Source organism: Styela clava, chromosome 2 (genome assembly GCF_964204865.1).
Source record: "Styela clava chromosome 2, kaStyClav1.hap1.2, whole genome shotgun sequence".
Classification (NCBI taxonomy): Eukaryota; Metazoa; Chordata; class Ascidiacea; order Stolidobranchia; family Styelidae; genus Styela; species Styela clava.
The window spans coordinates 5854378-5876407 of record NC_135251.1 but is presented as its reverse complement, the minus strand read 5'-3'; the positions used below and the strand labels follow the sequence as shown (position 1 = coordinate 5876407).

Sequence of the window (22030 nt, the reverse complement as noted above, 5' to 3'; positions counted from 1 at the left end):
TGATGTTGGTGCATCAATTTCAATATCTCTAATTTATAAATATCCACCATTTTAATAATACGAAGTTTATAATAGATAGGATCAAGTTGGGCATAAGGTCCACTGCCAGAGACAGCACGAATGGCCCTATTCTGCATTATTTCAATTTTGCGTAAAAGAGTTTTATCAGCGGAGCCCCATGCAGAAATACCGTATTGAATATGGGCTTGGAATAACGAGTGGTAAACCATACGTAAAGTTGAAATTGGTATAAAATGCCTGAGTTTGTACAGTATTCCCACCGACTTAGATAACTTAGCAGCCAAGTTAGTTATATGAATATCCCATTTCATTTGACTGTCTAAATATATGCCCAGATATTTATAAGAATTGACTTTTTCTAATGTAATGTTGTCAATACAGATTAATAAATTATGATTGGCTTTATGTTTATTTGGTGAAATAAGCATAGACTTAGATTTATCGATATTTAATGTCAATTTGTTAGCCTTCATCCAATTAACCAATTTTACAATTTCAGAGTTCACTCGTGACTGTATAGCTGGTAGAGATTTGTCACTATCTAGAAGTATAGTGTCGTCAGCGAATAGTTTTGCGAAGAAAGAAGAACAGTGGGTGAGGTCATTTATATAGACGAGGAATAATAATGGACCCAACGTCGAACCCTGTGGGACCCCGTGAGTCACTGGTAAGACTGGGGAGAACTAGTATACAGAACTACAGAACTAGTATAAGTTTATTTCGACTCAATAATCAGCATAGGCCTATAACAGGTATAGGACGATGGAATAATTGAATATGGTACTGTGTCGTATGCGGGTGCTCTGTAACGTCTGAGAAACAACCTGACCGATCTTTTTTCATGAGTTCCCAAAGGATCCAAAGCTTCGGAATAACGCACAATTAAAAGGAAATTCAATTCATAAACGTTTTTGACTGAAGACCTGTTAGATTATGCAGGCGAAAGTGTTTTAAGTTGGTCATTTCATTTTGTATCATAAAGTTATGAGCTCTTTATTTAGATATTTCACTTTTACAATAATTAAAATAACATATCAAGCAAAAGTTAGGCATTTAAATACAGGACTCACTGAGAATTTCAAACATGAATTATCATCATCAGTTACCGGTACTACTCACTCTATACCCGGGTGGTCCAAACCAAGGCCCACGGGCCACATGTGGCCCGCAGCTTCATGATCTGTGGCCCGCGTCACATTCGGAAAGTAGTCAAAGAATCGCATTTGGTGTTGTTTTCATATAAAATTAACCAGAAATTTTTTTGGACATATTGTTACATCACTAATGTCGCTGAATTGATTAGTGTTATAATCGGCTGAGGCAACTAGCGAAGTTGAATGATGTGCTTGGCAGTTTAAATTTTTTTTATTCTTCTTGGTCAGAAATATATGCTAACAATTTTGGCATTATAGAAAACTAAAAATCGATTGCCAATTTTATTAGCCTAGGTTGGCTATGCCTAATAACTAAATATCATCGTTATGGCCCAACAATATAATTCATGCCGTGTGTTTTTTGCAACCACCCTAAACAGTATTAGAAAAAATTCTGCCTATTTGTCAGAAAATTCAGTATTTACCCTCCTGTTAGCTTACATTCGGTAATTAATGAATCTGCAGTTATTTATAAGTTATTTCGTAAACATGAGTTTGAAAAGAAAGCTGAAGAAGGCCTTTGCAGGTTTTAGTAAGTTTTTACATGTTTTAGCTTGATAAATGCCAAATAGTGATCAATGTGTTTGCACAATAAAATGTTTGATTTGTATTGCACTGTTTACCTATATTCTTGGCATTATTGTGGCCCGCGAACAATGCAAAAATAATTTTGTGGCTCCCGGAGCCGGCAACCTTGGACCACCCTGCTCTATACAGTACGAACAATGAGACTGATTTGAAAAGCAGATTTGTATGAAAATAACCACTTATAATGGGAGTTTTATCCACAATGTCATATTCAAAAATCCCAATCAAAAGACAAAAATTAGAAACAATAACGACTCGACTAGTCTGTATCTCGACTAAATTGCTTTCAATAATGGGCTGTAGCATCAGGTTTGAGACATTGCACATAAACTGCAAATTTAGCTTCATAAAATTATTCATCTAAGAAAGTTGTTCTCAAAGTTACTATGCCTACGGACCCCTTATACCTTTCTGGGGCAATTGCGGACCCCAATAATTTCAAACCTAAAACACAATACAGAACATAGCATATAGCTATTTGGAAAACATTCGCATCAGTTGCCACTCCTCAAATTGCAACACAAATTGTGTTACTGATTTATTGCAACTAAATGATGCCTATTAACCTTAGTGTGATCGCTGAAATGCGGTCATGGAACAAAGACATGATGCAAATATTTTATTTTAATGACGTCATCACACAGAAAAGATAAATACGAATTTCATAGAGACCACATAAATTTTTTAACAATCTTTAGCCGTAGAAAATTTTTTAGCAATTGATCCTGTAGTTAAAGGCTATTTTTTCCCTACAAGAATAAGAAAAATACTAAGATATCCATAAGGCCCTTTCGTTTCGTGTCCAATAAGTAAGTGAAATTCAAAGAACTAAATGACACAACAGCGCCAAGAACAACGTTAGTCTATAACGCCAAAACTAACAGCTGTTCAGACACACCCTCCCTACCCAATTATAAACATAATATGACATTGGTTAATTATCGGAAACCCTTTGATTCAATATAGTTTAATAATGAAGTAATTCAATAAAATAAAAACAAGAATTATATTTGTTCAGCAAAAGAATTGAAACAAAAGCTAATAGGCTACTCCATGAGCTCTGCCTGTGAGTACTTTAAGCCTCACACCAATCAGTATTCACTGGCATGTAATTTTACACTATAATGTCTTATGGTCTCAGTAGGTTTTGGGGCTTCAGTGGACCCTCATATTTCCACTCATATATCAGCCTCCTTAATTTCTGAGCTTATTTCTGATTTTTTTTTAGTTGTTTTCAATTTTTTTTCTATAATATAAAATTTAGGGAATACATGAATTTTTCTTAATTTTTATTACTGTTTTTTTTATTTTTTTTTTGCTATTTTTTATTTTTTTTAAACATGAAATTTTTTTTTTTCTATTTTATGACTCTTTTTAATTTTTTTTTACGTTTTAAAACATAGGAAAACACACAAGGTTATATAGAAAACCTATATACATTAGGGAGGATTGAGGATTGGATAAGTTGAAATATTTAACCAATTTTTATTTTCATTCCAATACAGCAAGATTAGGTACAGTGCTGTCAATCATGATAAACAAGAAATGTACAGTACATAAAAATTTAAAAAGCAGATGTATACAAAGGAAATGGAAATTTACAATAAGCTTTGCATGTCATTGGGATATTTTTGTGGCATTTTTTTACCAGTGAAAGTCCGTTTTGTGTCCAATAATAGAAGTGAAATTCAAAGAACCAACTGACATGATAGCACCAAGAACAACGTTAGCCTATACCGCCAAAACTAAAGGCTGTTGAAAACTTGGGATTTTTTTTTCGTTATTTTTCAATTTTCATTTTTTTATATTACAAAATTTAGGGAACACATTAATTTTTTTAATTTTTACTACTGTTTTTTATTTTTTTTTTGATATTTTATATTTTTTAAACATGAAATTTTTTTTTTGGCTATTTTTTTTTTTCACTTGGAGAAACACACGTAATTATAGAGAAAACCTAGGTACAGCAGTTGTCAATCATGATAAACAAAAAATGTACAGTGCATGAAAATTTAAAAAGCTGATGTTCACAAAACAAAAAATGGAAATTCGCAATAAGCATTGCTTGTCATTCTAACATGTATCGCCATTATAATATAACTAGAATTTATCATTGATATCTCTTGTTAATTTACATAGATTAGGGGCAAAGTTACACTGAGCTCCAGTAGAGTCCTCAGGTACAGATTTTTAGGAAATAATCGCAGTATCTAAAATTCATATGAATGTTCTAAAATATACACAGGACTAATAGATATCAGTAGTTGACAATAATTGAAAAACATAAGAGCAAAAGTTGATAATGCATTTCACAACAAAAATTAATAAAAATTTAACAATAGCTATTTAAAACGAGTTACGATTATGTTAATAACTTGGAAATTTTTTTTTACTTATTGATTTTTATTGATTTTTTTTTTTTAATTTTTTATATTTTAAAATATAATCAAATGTGAGGTTACAAAGAAAGCCTATAGACAAAAAGAAAGATTAAGGGCGATTTAAATACAGCAAGATTATGTACAGAAGTTGTCAATCATGAAAAATTAAAAAGTCTTGAAACCTGAAGTAAATAATGAAAATGAAATACCATAAAAATTACAATTACATAAAAATTTCTGAATCTAATCGATATAAAACCAATGTATAGAAAAGCTTAAAGTGGGTTTGTTGTGGCTCACTAAAAATAGTACATAAAAGCTGAAGCATTAGGTTTAATTTTTAAATTCATCAGATAACAAGGAATCGTATGAAACAAATGAAAATACATGCAAATCAGCATTTAATGGAGAATTTTATAAAATGCTGTAATTATTAAATATTGGCCGCTCCAGAATTTTTCGTACCAATGTGGGGATTAAGTGAGGCAAAGTAAAGCAAAGGGAAAATGATCTGGTACAGAAACATCGGTTGCCCAAATGTTGTGATGGCTGCCAAAACACTCATTCTACAAAGATTATCGTTGTGAGCTTATAGGGTCAAATCTACTCTCAACATTTCAGTCAACATTTCACATAAAAAAGGTTTGAATTTTAAATTCAAATATTACTGAAAAATTTGACCATTTAGGGAACAGTGTTTTTAAGAGTTAATTAATTATTCGGCATTCAGTCCAAAGTTGTTGGAGTAATCAAAAGTTGAACACGACTCTCTTTAGTTTATGCGACATCTGTCCCTTAGCAATATCGTTCGAATGTGTTCAGTCTAGAACACTTTTCATATTTTGAAGGAATTTTCAGCAAAGATCATCGGAATCTAAAAAAAATTGTTCATTTAGATGAAGCTGAAAACTTGATAGCTTGATTGCATAAATGGTGCTCAGTAAAGAAATATTACAACAATTTTCTATGTGTTGTTTGCATAAGGCACTAGAAAAGCAAGTATCACAAATATTGTTTATCAAAAATGAAATGGAGGGAAAAGCTGGCTAATTTCCTGCAAACACAATAAAATTTTAAGAGTCATTGATCGTCCACAAATATTGTGTTCCTTAGGCACACTAGTACAATATAGTTCAGGGGTTACGCAAGTTCCTATTCATTAGAGAACCCCCCCCCCCCCTCCCCCTCCCCCCACCCACATCCTCATGACATTATAAACACCCACCCTAATTTTGGAGTATGACAGACTTTAATTCCTAACTTAAATATAATTGTACTTGAATATCCAGAAAACAGTTTTACCGCTAATACAAAATCTCTAAAAATGAAAACTCTGGGGGCGCACTTCTCACAATACAGTATACACAGCGAAAATAGAAATTAAGAAAATATGAATCATGCAAAAAAAATGTGTCATTGTTTTATCTAAAATGACTCCAAGAATTATTTCAGGAATTATTTATATCAAATACCTTTAGTATGATTTGAGAAACAGTAATTTGGGAAGGCTGAAAAAATGCTTATAGCGGTGGCATTTCACCTACCGTTATCAGTTTCATGTTGTAGTGGTTCATTCAATTGTTGTTATCTTCCTTAGTTTCCACCTACTGCACCAGGTTCTCCTTGTTCATTTTGACCCTTAAAATAATATGTCATATTTACTATGTGACATAGACTACTATCCTTATTGACAGTATTATAAAGTGCAGAATAATATCAATTAACTTTAAGGATATAATATTGCATATGGAATGGTGGTCCCAATATCTCATAGTTAATATGGGGCTTGCTACCAGCATAAAATATAACTGTTCAGCTGTCTGAAATAGTAAAAATCTCACCATTTGCTGATTGTTCTGATTTCCTCTCTCTGGTAGATGCAGATTCCCAATATTTGCTCCAGCAAAGTTGATAGGTGGAGGTCCTCTGCGTTCTATGAATATAGTAATAGGAAGTTGTTTAATATTTGGTCTGAGTATAATTAAACTGAAGATGGTCTTAAGGTGAGTAGTTCTGAAGATAATGCTTGTGATTTTAAGAATATTAAACAAAAATTCGAAAAATAAACTTCCACTTTACATCCTACAAGGGGTTACCTTTTACTCAGCCTAAAGTTAAACAACCATTTACTGTCAGGTCATGGCACTTTCGCGATCCAAACTACCGTATGTTATCACTTTAACACAAATAAACACCATCAATCTTTTAATTGTGTTTATACCCTATCTCTGTTAGTTGACTCTGATAACGATAGTATTTAACGATTAACTATTCTTGTTAATTTTTAATATTGTAAGACAAGTTCTAAATGTGGGCACATAATTTATTTTTCTAAATTGGATTGATATTTCGCGATACACACAAAACTCGGCAACCACTGGCATATATCATTCGTTCATTTTTTTGAGAATGTTACTAACTCATTTTGTTTTTGTATTTTGTGTATGTTTTTTAAGAAAACTCATGTACCATTGTTTCATATTAGTACAATATATGGTAAAACTGTGTGAGGCGAGCGCAAGAGCCTTGAATTACTAACCTTCCAATGGGAAATCAAAATTACGATTGCAAATTTCCGGTTCATCACCATCCTTATCCATCTCGTATCTGATGTTACGTTGGGGATATTCGTCGAGGACAGGGAAAAGATTAACCGTGTATACATTTCTTTGCTTTCTCAGAAATTTTTTGTCTACCAGGAAAGTATGGCCATCAGGAAAATCGAAATGTAAATTTTCTGGTCCGCGGTCAATTCGAAGTTTCATGTGAACTCTGTCTCCAATTTGTAACAGGATCTGAGGGAGATGAAAAGGAGCAAGTTGTGCACCCAGGTCTTTATAATAATGTCTGACAGCGTTCTGAACAGTCTCACCGCATGTAAAAAATGCAAAATGAAATTGGTTTTTGTTTAAAATATAAAGACGATGTTCCATAAGAAGCTCCACTGTTCCAAATAGCAACCACTTGATGAAGGCCATAACTGGGCTGAACTCTCTGCATCGAAATTCTATGCTGTTATCCTCTGTGATTCGATCAGGGTTAATAATGTCCCAGTCAGTTTTACTTGAGAAATGTAATATGTCAATTTTGTCTTTCTCTAGACCGACGCACCATGACTGAATTTGCACGATCGCATCTTTGAGGAATTCCGAATCCGCGCTGATATCGAAAACTGGTGTGATACCAATGTATCCTTTTGGGCACAGTGAATTGTCAATTCCAACCGACATCCAGACCTTTGTTTGTTTGTTGAAAGTTCCACTAAGAAACGTGATTTTGCACTCGTTCAGTCTCATGGAGCCGCCGGTAACTTCGACGTTTACCACTAAAAAAACAGATTTGTTTTATAATGCGAAAAAAATAAATTTTAACCGTTTGTTCCAAAGTTATCTAAAGAACTTTCCCGATGTCATTAGGAGTTCCATATTCATCCCGGTGAAAGAAAAGTATATACGACGTTTCAGTTGTATAGCGAACCACAACACCTGTTCGATTACCAGTTCATGTCAGGTAGGGAAATAGTTAACCAGTAATTTGTTCCAGATGCATAAAGACCATTAGGGAAAGGAGATAATAGGCTACAAAAGGAGAAGATTGCTAATTACTAATATAAACGCAAGAAATAGCTTGAGCAAAAACTGGGTACTTGGACATAAATCAAAGCAGGCTCAGCTATAATTTCACTATCATTTGAACATTTTGCGCAAACAAAGCAAAATATAGAAAAGACTTGGGAAATACGACACAATATTTGTTACCAAGTTGCTAGAGTCATTACCTGTGTATTGAGTTAGAATTTTCAATTTATTTATTTTTTTCCCAGATCAGTCAGGTATGGAACAACTTATCCACATTTAGGAATAGAAATATGATTTGGTTCCATAAATTTGGATTGCTTGTATGACCAGAGCACGATATATTTTTATGTATCGCATTTAAGGGAAGAGGATGGTGTTTAGGAGACATTAGAGTAGTGGTTCATGCATAAATATTTCGGTACTCCCTGATGTATGTCAACCAAGATAGCTGACATCGTAACGTAGTATGTGTACCAGGTTAGGATTGGGCCATAATTCCGGGTACAAATACTGTGGGAGTCACTTGGCTAGTCCCAGAACTCAATATGTGTACCGGGTTGAGATTAGGCCATAATTCCAGGTACAAATACTGTGGAAGCCACTTGGCTAGTCCCCGAACTCAATATGTGTATCAGGTTAGGATTAGGCCATAATTCCAGGTACAAATACTGTGGAAGCCACTTGGCTAGTCCCCAAACTCAGTATGTGTACCAGGTTAGGATTAGGCTATAATTCCAGGTACAAATACTGTGGGAGTCACTTGGCTAGTCCCCAAACTCAGTATGTGTACCAGGTTAGGATTAGGCTATAATTCCAGTTACAAATACTGTGGAAGCCACTTGGCTAGTCCCCAAACCAAGTATGTGTACCAGGTTAGGATTAGGCTATAATTCCAGTTACAAATACTGTGGGAGCCACTTGGCTAGTCCCCAAACTCAGTATGTGTACCAGGTTAGGATTAGGCTATAATTCCAGTTACAAATACTGTGGGAGTCACTTGGCTAGTCCCCAAACTCAGTATGTGTACCAGGTCAGGATAAGGCTATAATTCCAGTTACAAATACTGTGGGAGCCACTTGGCTAGTCCCCAAACTCAGTATGTGTACCAGGTTAGGATTAGGCCATAATTCCAGGTACAAATACTGTGGAAGTCACTTGGCTAGTCCCCAAACTCAGTATGTGTACCAGGTTAGGATTAGGCCATAATTCCAGGTACAAATACTGTGGGAGTCACTTGGCTAGTCCCCAAACTCAGTATGTGTACCAGGTTAGGATTAGGCTATAATTCCAGTTACAAATACTGTGGGAGCCACTTGGCTAGTCCCCAAACTCAGTATGTGTACCAGGTTAGGATTAGGCCATAATTCCAGGTACAAATACTGTGGAAGTCACTTGGCTAGTCCCCAAACTCAGTATGTGTACCAGGTTAGGATTAGGCCATAATTCCAGGTACAAATACTGTGGAAGCCACTTGGCTAGTCCCCAAACTCAGTATGTGTACCAGGTTAGGATTAGGCCATAATTCCAGGTACAAATACTGTGGGAGTCACTTGTCTAGTCCCCGAACTCAGTATGTGTACTAGGACAGGATTAGGCCATAATTCCAAGTACAAATACTGCAGGAGTCACTTGTCTAGTCCCTGAACTCAGTATGTGTACCAGGTCAGGATTAGGCCATAATTCCAGGTACAAATACTGTGGAAGCCACTTGGCTAGTCCCCGAACTCAGTACGTGTACCAGGTTAGGATTAGGCCATAATTCCAGGCACAAATACTGTGGGAGTCACTTGCCTAGTCCCAGAACTCAATATGTGTACCAGGTTGAGATTAGGCCATAATTCCAGGTACAAATACTGTGAAAGCCACTTGGCTAGTCCCCGAACTCAATATGTGTACCAGGTTAGGATTAGGTCATAATTCCAGGTACAAATACTGTGGGAGTCACTTGGCTAGTCCCCAAACTCAGTATGTGTACCAGGTTAGGATTAGGCCATAATTCCAGGTACAAATACTGTGGAAGCCACTCGACTAGTCTCCAAACTCAGTATGTGTACCAGGTTAGGATTAGGCCATAATACCAGGTACAAATACTGTGGAAGCCACTTGGATAGTCCCCAAACTCAGTATGTGTACCAGGTTAGGATTAGGCCATAATTCCAGGTACAAATACTGTGGGAGTCACTTGGCTAGTCCCCGAACTCAATATGTGTACCAGGTTAGGATTAGGCCATAATTCCAGGTACAAATACTGTGGGAGTCACTTGGCTAGTCCCCGAACTCATAATAGAAATAAAAAAAGGAAAATTGTATAATGAAAATATGGCCTAACCCTAACCTGGTACACATACAACGTTCCGGTGTATCTTTGTTCACATACCTCGAGGGTGCCATTATTTTACATAACAGTTTGACATAGTGCAGTCGAACGTCAGTGAGCAAATCTTGAACTACCACAAATGGTAGAATAAAAACATTTGTCTTGGTCAACAGATGTAAAATCATTTTAAATTACGAAAAAATGTCGAGTTCGAAAATGAATGAGTTACTCGTGTCCCCCAACATTGCTACCATGGCCCACAGAACACTGGTCAATATGTTATTGAAACAACATTGTCTAACCCAAATTGTACTAATAAGGGAATTTCAGAATGAAAATGCTTGATATTTTTATAACAATGATGATGGGACGCCACCATGCAGATACACTCACCAACTATTTATTAGAACAACAAACAAGTTGAAATAGAAGGCTGCTACTTCACTTAATAATTAATGGCCATAACTTACATTTGATAACATTCCTTGACTGTGTTTTGATGCCAGAGTTTCCCAATTCATCTTTGGCCCAGACTTGAAAACGATATGTTTTACCAAGTGTAGGTGACTTCATTCTATACTGAGGAACCTCTGTAGTGTGAGTCTCTCCGAGCTTCACATCATCACAGAAGATTTCTATGTTGTATAGAACGTTGCTGTCAGATACTTCATTCCAAGTCAAAAGAATGTCGGTTCCACTTCTTTGAGACGAAACATTTTCAATTTGCGGCAAAGCTATAAATAAATATTTTGACTTAGCATACTTCAATAAAAAACATTTTCAATATAAGATGTGAACTTAAAATTATTTCTGGGCAATTCATACAAAATTCAAAAACAAAATCGTATATAAAATAGTAGTGAGTAGCAATTCAGATATTTTAGAATCAATAAAGCAGGCTTACAATAAAACAACTGTGAGTGACTTTTTCAAGCAAAAGCCAAATACAAAAATTCATGTGCAACTAATAGGAAATCTAAGACTCAGTTAGCGATATATGCTAACAGCAGGATAAAATGTTTTCATTGGAATTGGAGCTAAAGTGGTATTTTCAAACTCAAAGTCAGGAGTAGAAGTTGGAATGTTGAATTATCTGGGTAATACGGTAATTTTAGACTTTTATGAATTTTTTTACTGAAACTCAAAAACATGAAGTGGACCAAGCGTTCCTAACAGTGTATTAAAGAGGCATGCACACGGCAATTAATTATAATCAAAATTTGATCTCCTTGTAGTTTGGAGCTGGAGTTGATATCCTCTCCAACCTGGAGTGGTTTATATTTGTCCAGTTTGGCAGTTGATTTGCCAAACCTCACTATTTGTGTGAAAATTTGATTGAAGACAGATTCTATTATTTCAGGGGTCTGCAACAGGTGGCTCGTGGGCCATAAACCGTTTCGTCAAGCTATTCAGTGTGTCCCTTGTCAGCATTCAAATTCCTCCCCCCCACCCCCCACCCCCCACCCCCCCCGGGGGGTTACATTAATGGGATTCTTTATTGTGGGAATTTTTCAATTCTTTATGTTAATGGAAAAACTAAATTTGTTGTCATATGGCCCACTCGCGAAAAATGTTGCACACACCCCTGTATTATTCTAACATCCGAATGGTTCAGCACTTCCTCATAAGCATTTAGCTCAGCCTAATGCTACCTGATTCTATTAATATGGCTGACTTACTATGCTGAGTTACTTCTTTATCTGATTGTTCTGCTTCTTCTTCAGACAGTGGGAGTTCACTTCTGTAGATAAGATTGGAGAATGCAAATGTATTAATTTTGATTCATTGGTTGGAATATCAGCCCCTGTTACTCAATTTCAAAACCCTTCCCCCCTCACCCACAGCGTTAAAGATTGTGCGTCAGGTAAGCTGGTGGGCATGGGCTTTAAACCAAAGATTTCTAACCTGTGATAGATAATAAGTTCAACACTTTGACCACTAGGCCAGAGTTTCCCACGACGCGAAAATTAAGAGAATTGTGTAAAACATAGCTGATATATGATTGAATTTTTTATTATAAATGTTTTATTATTTCTCATTTTAAATGATGTGTATATGAATATATATGCTTATCAACAAGCAAACCTGAGCAATTTGTCAATTTGACATCAGATTTTAATGACTCATATGAATTTTGTTTGAAATGACCACAAGTGCAACCTCCTATCTCTGCAAAGCTGGGTTTTCAGCAGTGATGTCAATCAAACAAAATACCGGTTACTATTGGACATAGAGAGAGAAATGCATGTGCATAACAAGTATAACATCATGCTTTGAAAATATGTGTTCAGAGCAACTGCCACACACCTCTCATTAGATAAATAAGTGTGAATGTTTTTTGATGGCATTCCCTTTTCTTGAGGCGCACATATTGACAAACTTTAAAAAGCACAAAATGCACATTAACGACCACAAAATTCAGTTTTATCCAAAGGCAGCAAGTTCCATGTACGTGTACAACGATTTTTTCCCTGATAATTTAGCGCCGTACGAACATAAAGTTTGGGAACCGCTGCACTAGGCCATCACTGTCCTTGACAATTGGAATATAGGTGAGCATTATATATCATACAAAGTACTGTTATATCTAACCTGGGGCTTCCTACTTCTAGTAAAGTCTCCGCATTTTCTCCAGTATTCTCAAAACTGTCATTTGGTGATTCTGAGAAAGAATAATAAATGATTATCAAAAAATGATGATACTATTTAAGACCCCGTTTTGAGCTATTTAACATCGTTTATCAGAAATTATGATAGTATTTCCTATTTTGCCCGGAAAAGAAAGGTAAATCAATAGTGCGGCTTATACAGTGAATCATGGCCTCTCATCCGGTTACCAGTCCATGTCAGGTATGGGATTAAATAGCTAGTTATTTGTTTCAGATGCACGGACTTGATGGTGAAGGAAGCTCAATAAACCAGTGGGATAGGGTTAGGAACCACTATTTGACGACATGAAATTCAGCAAACCTCTCGCACTTAATTATCCCCAAGATCCGAAACTGTGAACCGAGCAAGATAATCAGATTGGTATGCCAAGCATCCATCCATAATAATGCTCTGCAACCAAATGTAACAACTTGGAAACAATTTATATTTATCCATGAAATTAGTTTTGAATATCCTAGATTTATATTGAATCATATCACACTGAAAATTTTGTTCGATATTTCCATATTTATAATAAACAATAAAAATACAGAATCTGTTTAAAGAATCACAATAGGCTATATAACAGGCTGCAAGATGCTGTTAAATGATATGTCCGTTTCAGCAGCTATGAAAGTATATTTATTTAACATAAAATCCCTGAAAAAATGAAAAATACTTGATGACCATAACTAAAATACTTGATGACCATTACGTACTCATCATACCATAGCACCACTCAATCTAAAAAACATATTTACAACTTACCAAATTCAGCTTTTGAAGTTTTGATTGGAAGTTGTTTAGAAAAAACATTAGTTGTAGCATCTGCTGACTTTCTTTGACTTTTGAGTGTACTTCCAGAAAGCCGAATCTTTAGTACCTGTAATTAATAAAATTTTTATACAAGATTAGCACTAAGCATGCAGAACAATATTTAAACAGACAATGGTATCTAATAATTCCAGTACTAAAATTTGATGCATTTTTCCATAAAACCATACTATATAAAAGTGCTTCTTATTTTATTAAGAATTCTTCCATTTATTAAAAAACTTTCAAAATTTGCATATTTTAATTATCTTTGATAACTCACTAAACTGACAGTCCACAATTGGTAATTCATTAAAATAGGAATTATTGTGAAAAATCAGTTAATTCATTTCAAATTTAGACTTTTGCTTGGCGAAACAGAAACACAAATGAATCTTGATACAAAACCTTGGTATTGTAAAATTATTAGTTTAAAATTAAAATAAATATTCAATGCAGTAGAGCAAGATGAATGATAAATTTTGGGAACTAAAAAAATGTACTATGAAATTGTTCTTTTTTTCAAAACACAAATAAACATAATTAAAAAATAGCAAATATTGAATATGTACAACACAATCACATTGACTGCGATGACATTATATTTTAATATAAATAACATACACTTCGGTGAAACTTTGAAGTGTTCAGTTCAGCGGGAACAATTTAAACTTGCAGTTTATTTCAGTTTTTACGCAAATCGTTGATTTTATGTCTGTCCCATATTTTATATTTAGAATATCGCAGAAAGAATTTCAAACCTCAGATCCAATTTCATTCAATTGATTCTGCAATATTTCTTTATCTTCATCTGCCATTTTCCATCCTACCAAATCCAACTTCTTTGCAACATTAGGAAGCAGATTTGCAACTGCAACAATATCTTTATGGTTTGCAGTTCGATTTACATCCAGTAACAACCAATCAATCTGTTGAAATATACAAATACAAAGAACAATCAGACGTGGATAAAATATATAACAGTCATATTCATCATAGTTTTGCCAAACCCATATTATTCATATTACACAGAAATGCATTGTAACATTAAATACAGCCTGGTGCTAGAAGTTGGGAGTTTTCATCAAGGGAGAAACAATAGTTATCAAAATTCAATGTTTTCGTTGTGTAGCATTTTTTGTGGTGAAATCAATTGTAATTCATAAATTGCTAACATTTGTAATCATAAAAAAAATTGTAAAATCAGTGTTAACTTAGTGCAACAGAGTCAAAATTGAAATTTCTAAAACAGACAAGCTCTTGTGACATTAAATACCTAGCCAGGTGCCAGAAGTCAAAGGTTGTTTTGGAAGGTAATTCATTGATTCTGTACTAAAGACTAAAAGTTAAAGTTTGTCACAAGGTTTGTTGTGAAAAGGCATGCTTAATTCATGTCCCAAAGGCCTAATTGGCCTGTCTCATTAGAATTTACTAAAATACAATGGGACATACAAACATTCATGATATCAGAATTAATCCTTCCATTGTAAATGTCAAAAGATTTATAGCGTTAATAGTCCTTCAATCAGTGTGACGTACATATACTTAGCTTAGAATAAAATAGAATGGGAATCGCATGTCAGTGAGGAGAACCTTCAAGTACAGTCTAGTAAATCCAGAGGCGCTAGTCAATGAAAAAATAGAGACTACAAGCACCATTAAGCGTGGTAACCATGACAACTGCTCACCCGGGGCACTGGCAGCTGATTAGATTAGACACGGGTTTGAGTTTTCAAGGATGCATAAGATAGGATTTGCGAAGTGCAGGCGTGTATAAAATGTTAACTAAATAATTTACCCATTTGATAAGAAGAGATTATGAAACATGAACCTCGTACTGTCATTGTGCTTGAGTAAAAGATGAGTACCATAACTCTGTGTGAAATTATTAAGATTAATGATTCTAATCAGTGAATTGAATATTCAACGAAATGCGGGTAACTATAAAGACTATAATATGAAACAGTTATTCAGGGGTTCCGCAACAAGCAGTCAATGAAATGTTTAACAACAATTGGGAATATTGTAGAGGTGTAACCAATCATGTTAAAGGTAGTTGTAATGCACAAAATATAACTTTTATTAACAACTTAGCATAAAAGGACTAACTAACTGATTTGAGATCAAGGTTTATTGTACATCTATGGCCTGGAAATTATTGTTTTGAATGTCATACTGCACCCAATATTATATATGGATGATATCCTCAGAACACTCCTATCTATCCCATGGAATATGTCCATGCAATGGTACCAATTAGCAGAGAAATACACTATAAAACTACGGTAATTATAGAATGAGATTTTTAAAGTCACAAATCACATAGAACGACTGACTATTCCAGGTATTGACGACTCGATAGTTATGAATCTGGTCAATTGTTTAGCTGAAAATGGCAAAAAAATGGAATACCAACACGACATTAACTGGGAGATGTGGCAACAGCAGATTGGTAAAAGAGGAGAGCATGAGTTTTTTATATTTTGCTATTCGGGAATTCGGTTTTCTATTCGGAAATTTGGGTGGCTCCGTCAGGTAACTATCTAATTATAATAACACATATAAAAATTTCTAATAGTTCATTGATAATTATAAAATTTATCGTTTTGCATCTTATAGGCCTACTGTTTTTTAATATTAAATTTGACGACAGTGATACATCATAAAAGGCTGACCTAACTCTGAATGGCCTTGGGGTTGTAGGACAAAATAATTGCGTTCAATGAAGTGGTAGCAATTAGCATTAATACACAACATAGTGAAATTCATATTCAAATTCGACAAACTTGGTAAAAATCCGCATTTAGAAAGTTGACCCATCCTTGTAACTTTAAATATAGCCTGGTGCCAGAAGTTGGAAGTTTTTATCAAGTGAGGATAAATAGATATCAAAATTCAATGTTTCAGTCAAGTGACAATTTTTTTGGTCAAAACGATTGTATTTCATATCATCAGGAAAGAAGGGCAATTTCCCGTATTTCACACAATCACAGAACAAGACTCAACAGAACCGTATTGGTCAGAAGAATTGGTTATTATGTTTTTCAAACAAATCTTTGAATAAACAATAAACTTAAACTTTTTCATAAATTCCATCATGCAATCCAATTTTGGGTTATGAAAGTGTCAAACTATAACATATTAAAAAATCAAAATTTCCTCCAACCCTTGTTAAAACGTTAATCATGTCATTATTATTGTGTTATACCTCTGTGTTTCCCAAGGATGATTTGAAAGCTTGTAGTTGATCTGATGACAGGTTGCAGTTGCCAAGGCCCAAGTATTTAACACAGGATTGATTGGAAAGTATTTGTCCAACTGATGATAAACCTTCAACTCCCATGTTTCTGTTTTGACTCAGCCTCAACTTCATGATCTATAAAGAGACAAGAATAATTTATAAACCATGAAATCTATAAATGGTTCTTTACTGAGTGAGAAAATATGAACTTCTCAAACTGAAAGTAGTTTTCGATACAAAATATACCATTATTATTTCATAGAAAATACCGTTGAATTCAAAAACAAAATCTGAACTACAAAACTAGACATATCAGAATTAAAATCTGTAAATTCGGAATAGCTGAATCCCATGTTAACAACTGCACGAGATGAAAGATTGAGCAATTATGAAATCCTTAAAACTCATAGAACAGAACAAAAATATTGTTATATCAAAACAATCACATTATGAGATAAAAAATTTCTAAAAAGTTTAGCATTTGTGACAATTTCTCGTAGTTTTTGCAGGGAAGTGCAATTATAGTAAATAAAGAAAAATTGTAAGCTCATACTATAGCTTAAAATGCAAAAAATTTGAAAATCAAGTTTTGTTTTTTCACTTTAATACAAAAATCGAAATAGCGATGAGATAGCGATCGGGTCGTTGCTGCAAGTCATGTCAATTGGACAAAAACTAAGCTAATTCTGTGAAGTTTCATTGAAAATATTTCTAAAAACGTTTTAGTTCCTGATCAAGCATATTCATTGTGTACAGCGGTTTTCTATTCGGATATTTGGGTGGCTCTGTCTGGTAAACATCTAATTATTTTTGCACGTTTAAAAATTTCTATAAATGGTTTTTTACTGAGTAGGAAATAAAAACAAGCCGGTAGTCACCCAGGATCTCAGCTGATAGTTGGGGCCCGCACTTAGCTACTTATTGCCATTCATAGAAACTTGAGGATCTTTAACGGTGGCGCAATTAACTAAGTGAGCGGGTTGGTTAAAAAGTCCAATTCATTTTAAGCGCTGCGCATTTTGTAGACATACTTACGTGACTGATATGCGGTGACAAAAAATTGGAAAGAATCATGTTCATTAAAATCCCCAAGGCTTCTCCAGTTTATGGAGTATCGAGACCAAAGACGACTTATTGGAAAGCGTATTTTTTTGTGCAGAAGGTAGCGTTCTTGAAATTTCAAATTAGTTAACAATTGAACAGCGATAAGTTGGGAAAAAATGGAAATTTCTTAACGATTGGCGCGTTATTCGTCGTTGTCATGGAAACGAAACCTCCATTCGGACTTTCTATGAAACGCACAATACTAGGGTGACATGATAACCCACGTGAGAAATTTCATCCCGATTGGTCCAGACAGAACGACTGATAATAAAAGGGTCTCCTAGAGCGGAGATTCATTATGAACATTTACAAACTGGAAGTGGTTTTCCGTGGAATTTCTAGGTTTTGATTCACGATATTCTAGTAATGACCAGGGTGGTCCAAACCCAGGCCCGCGGGCCAGATGGTAATCAAAAATCGCATTTGGTGTTGTTTCGTCATAGAACTAACCAGAAAAATCTTTTGGCATATTGTTATATCACCAATGTCACTGAATTGAACAGTGTTCTTGGGCGACTAGCAAAGTTGAATGATGTGCTTGGCAGTCTAAATTGTTATCTGAATTTCTATCTTCCTGGTCACGAATATATGCTAACAATTTTGGTATCATAGAAAACTAAAAATCGAATTAGCTTGGTTGGCTATGTCTGATAACTAATATTAATGTCATGGCCTTACAATATAATTCATGCCGGGTGTTTTTTGCAGCCCGCCTGAACAGTATTACAAAAAATGCTGCCTATATGTCAGAACATTTAGTAGTTACCCTCCTGTACCTCACATTTGGTAATCAATCAATCTGCAGTTATTTATTTGTACGCTATTTTGCAAACTGACAAATTCAAACATATTTTTAAATGAATGTGTTGGGGGGGGGGGGGGGGGGGAAGGGGCCGGGGGGTACCACAATGCTTGCTTGATATATCGGCAAGTTTTGTCGGTGACAAAAGAATATTTTGAAACCACATTTTAGAATCTTGTGAGCAATGAGCTTTTCCAAAGTTAAGATTTTGCTTTAAAAATCCTATAGCTGTTCAAAAGCACTTACATTTGCGGAAACACTTTTACCGTTATGAAGAGTTTAAAATCTTACACTAAACGTAGATATAGAAAGCCTTTTGCTAGACAGCCTTCTCACTTTTTCCGTTATGAAGAGTTTGAAATCTCACACTAAACGTAGATATAGAAAGCCTTTTGCTGGTTTTAGTAAGTTTTTTGGTGGTTTTTGCATGTTTTAGCTTGATAAATGACAAATACTAATCAGCGTGGCTAATCAATTTTGTGGCCCCTGGAACCGACAACCTTGGACCACCCTGTTCTAGACCTTACCATTGAATTTGAAATTAAAAAAAATAAATCAAACTACAAAAGTAGACATATCAGAATCGATATATATTGGGTGAGCCACTCAAACACCGAGGATTCTGACCCATGTTGTGAAATGGATCGGAAGCTTGAGCTTTATGAAATCCTTAATACTCACAAAGCAGAAAACTAACATTAAAATATTACTATGATATTAACACGGCCTATTTCAAATTTTTATTACAAGGAGCTAATGGAATGCTGCTTCAATAAAGTAAAGTATCATGGCCCCTGTTTCATGCAGGAGTGACCTTAGAGTTGTATCTGGCTCTTATTCTGTTAACCGGGAATATTAAACTTGGAAAATGTATTTTCTCTCGTCATGTACGATGTTAATGTCTTCATTTCTCACCATTCTTTTGTATATATGTAATATAATTTTGGCGCTAGTGAGAACATAGCAAATAGAAAGGCCTGCTGCCGTTTGTATGAAATAGGCAGAACAGCCCAGGACAGGTATCTGGCAGATAGCAGTTACATCATCAAGAAAACATGGTAAAAAATATCTAGGACTTCTACATTGTGAGACGAGGCCAATCTTTAGCACATAAATTAGGGTTTAGAATTAGGATTGACATATTTATCCCAGGGGAGAGGAAAGCCAATAAGATTGCTTAATCATCATATGGCGAACCACGGTCTCTCGTTCGGTTATCATTTAGTTAGCCAGTTTTCAGATGCATGGACTTGATGGTGGAGAAAGCCGTAACCGACCAGTGTGTGCATGAACCACCTTATGGTGGCGAGGAGTCCAGTCATCCTCTCATACGTAATCAACCCTGCATGGGATTCGAAAGTGCGAACCCATGCATGGTAATCAGAGGTGCGGTGGCAAGCATATTCCTAACTCTTAGCAGAATTTGCCACACTGCCGAGCCATGCGCAACACCGCTGAGAGTTTCTCCATATTACCGCCCAACAAGTAGGGACAGAATAAGTAAAAGAAATTTCTGTTCTTTAGTTGAACACCAATGCTCGCCATAGTTTTATATGCTTAGAACCAGATCATGTTCGTTTCATTTCACTACACATACAAATTTGTAGGTAAGTGGTTGCCAAAGGGGCATATCTGCTGTAAATTTACAGGATATATATGCATGCTTGCTATTTTGCAATTGATGATAATTTTCTGCTGTTACATATATATTTTCAAACAACTTCATTGATTGTAGGAATCATGTTAATCCAAGATTAAGTAAAATTACATATCACACAAGGGAAAATAGTATGTTAACCAAGATGGCTGATACTGGAACGTAGAACGAGTAGCAGGTTAGGGTTAGGCCATAATTTCAGGTACAAAAACTACAGCAGTCACTAGGCTAGTCCCCGAATTCTCAATAAAACTGAAATAAGTAAAATTGGAATAAATTTATGGCCTAACCCTAACCTGGTACACATGCTACGTTCTGATGCACATACTACAGGAGCGCTAAAATTCTGCTCTATGGTGTTTCCGGTTACCATTCCATGTCGGGTATGGGATTAGTTAGCCATTTTCAGGTGCATGGACTTGATGGAGGAGAAAGCTGTAACCGATCAGTGGGTACATGAACCACCCTATGGTGGCGAGGAGTCCAGTCATCCTCTCATACTTAATCAACCCCGCATGTGATTCGAAAGTGCGAACCCATGCATGGTAATCAGAGGTGTGGTGGAAAGCATATTCCTGACTCTTAGCAGAATTTGCCACACTGCCCAGCCATGCCGCATCGCTGAGAGTTTCTCCATATTACCGCCCAACAAGTCGGGACAGAATAAGTAAAATAAATTTCTGTTCTTTAGTTGAACACCAATGCTCGCCATAATTTTATATGCTTAGAACAAGATCACGTTCGTTCCATTGGACTACACATACAAATTTTTATGTAAATGGTTGGCAAAGGGGCATATCTGCTGTAAATTTACAGAATATATATATATATGCATACTGGCTATTTTGCAATTGATGATAATTTTCTGCTGTTACATATATATTTTTCAACAACTTCATTAATTGTAGGAATCATGTTAATTTAAGATAAAGTAAAATTATATATCACTCAAGGGAAAGGGCAGTGAGGGAGATTACATGGGTAATAACCCTCATTTTTTTAATTTTTCACGATTCAAAATTTCTGCCTTCCACTTGGAACAAACAATGCCTCGTTTTACTTTAATCAAATCACGGTATTGCGGTCAAAACTATTTTATTCTGTGCACTATCACCTCAACGCAATTATCACCACAAGTTTTCATTTGTCTTTACAGCATCTTATGCTTTCATAGCGCTGATAAAAATACTTATCTCCGTTATTATTGAGATATTTACCTTACTCCTCATCAATCATATCTTGATCATTGATAAACAGTTGCACAAGGTTCAGAATCAAGAATATTAAAAATGCATGGTTTAATAATGAATAATTGCCAACTGTGCCGGCATTAAAAAAATGAACTTTATCCCTAAAAAACATCAAATTTATTCTTTGACTGATGAAAACCTCAGTACAATTGTCGAATCCGCGAAAAATACAAATGTGTAATTTTGGTTTGTAATCAAGAGAGAGGGCATACATGTTTTATTTTCTGGCTTGAAACATACATGAAACGAATTTACCCATCGCCTAAAGATGATTACATTACATTTGGCTGCTCAAAAGGAGAGAAGTGTTATATGTTTATTTAAGGAATACAAATATCAGTGCATTGAAAATAAAAATGGTTTTTATTGAAGGTAATTGTGACAAGTAATAGTTTTATGTTTCATACACATTTAATCGATGCTACACGTGAGCTTGTCTTTGTGTATATAAACGAATATAATGTCTGATATCAGC

General features: G+C 35.1%; 1 protein-coding gene across 1 annotated transcript; it reads right to left on the bottom strand.

Annotated features, from left to right (window-relative positions):
* Positions 1–2492: 2492 nt before the first annotated feature.
* On the bottom strand, positions 2493–10643 carry LOC144418862 (uncharacterized). Its single transcript, XM_078109797.1, has 5 exons — positions 10510–10643; positions 6684–7469; positions 5986–6077; positions 5689–5782; positions 2493–5018 (listed from the first exon to the last, which is right to left on the bottom strand). Exons 1-4 carry the CDS (start codon positions 10610–10612, stop codon positions 5738–5740), a joined length of 1026 nt encoding a protein of 341 aa, XP_077965923.1. The 5' UTR covers positions 10613–10643; the 3' UTR covers positions 2493–5018; positions 5689–5737.
* Between the last annotated feature and the right edge of the window lie 11387 nt (positions 10644–22030).

What these genes read in the sequence shown, in the direction of transcription:
- LOC144418862 (XM_078109797.1), bottom strand. Translation starts at nt 10,612, where the DNA reads ATGAAGTCACCTACACTTGGTAAAACATATCGTTTTCAAGTCTGGGCC. An exon ending in TTTTGATTTCCCATTGGAAG is followed by an intron (nt 6,078 to 6,683) that starts GTTAGTAATTCA and finishes CTATATTCATAG; the next exon opens with AACGCAGAGGACCTCCACCT. An exon ending in ATCAGAACAATCAGCAAATG is followed by an intron (nt 5,783 to 5,985) that starts GTGAGATTTTTA and finishes TATTATTTTAAG; the next exon opens with GGTCAAAATGAACAAGGAGA.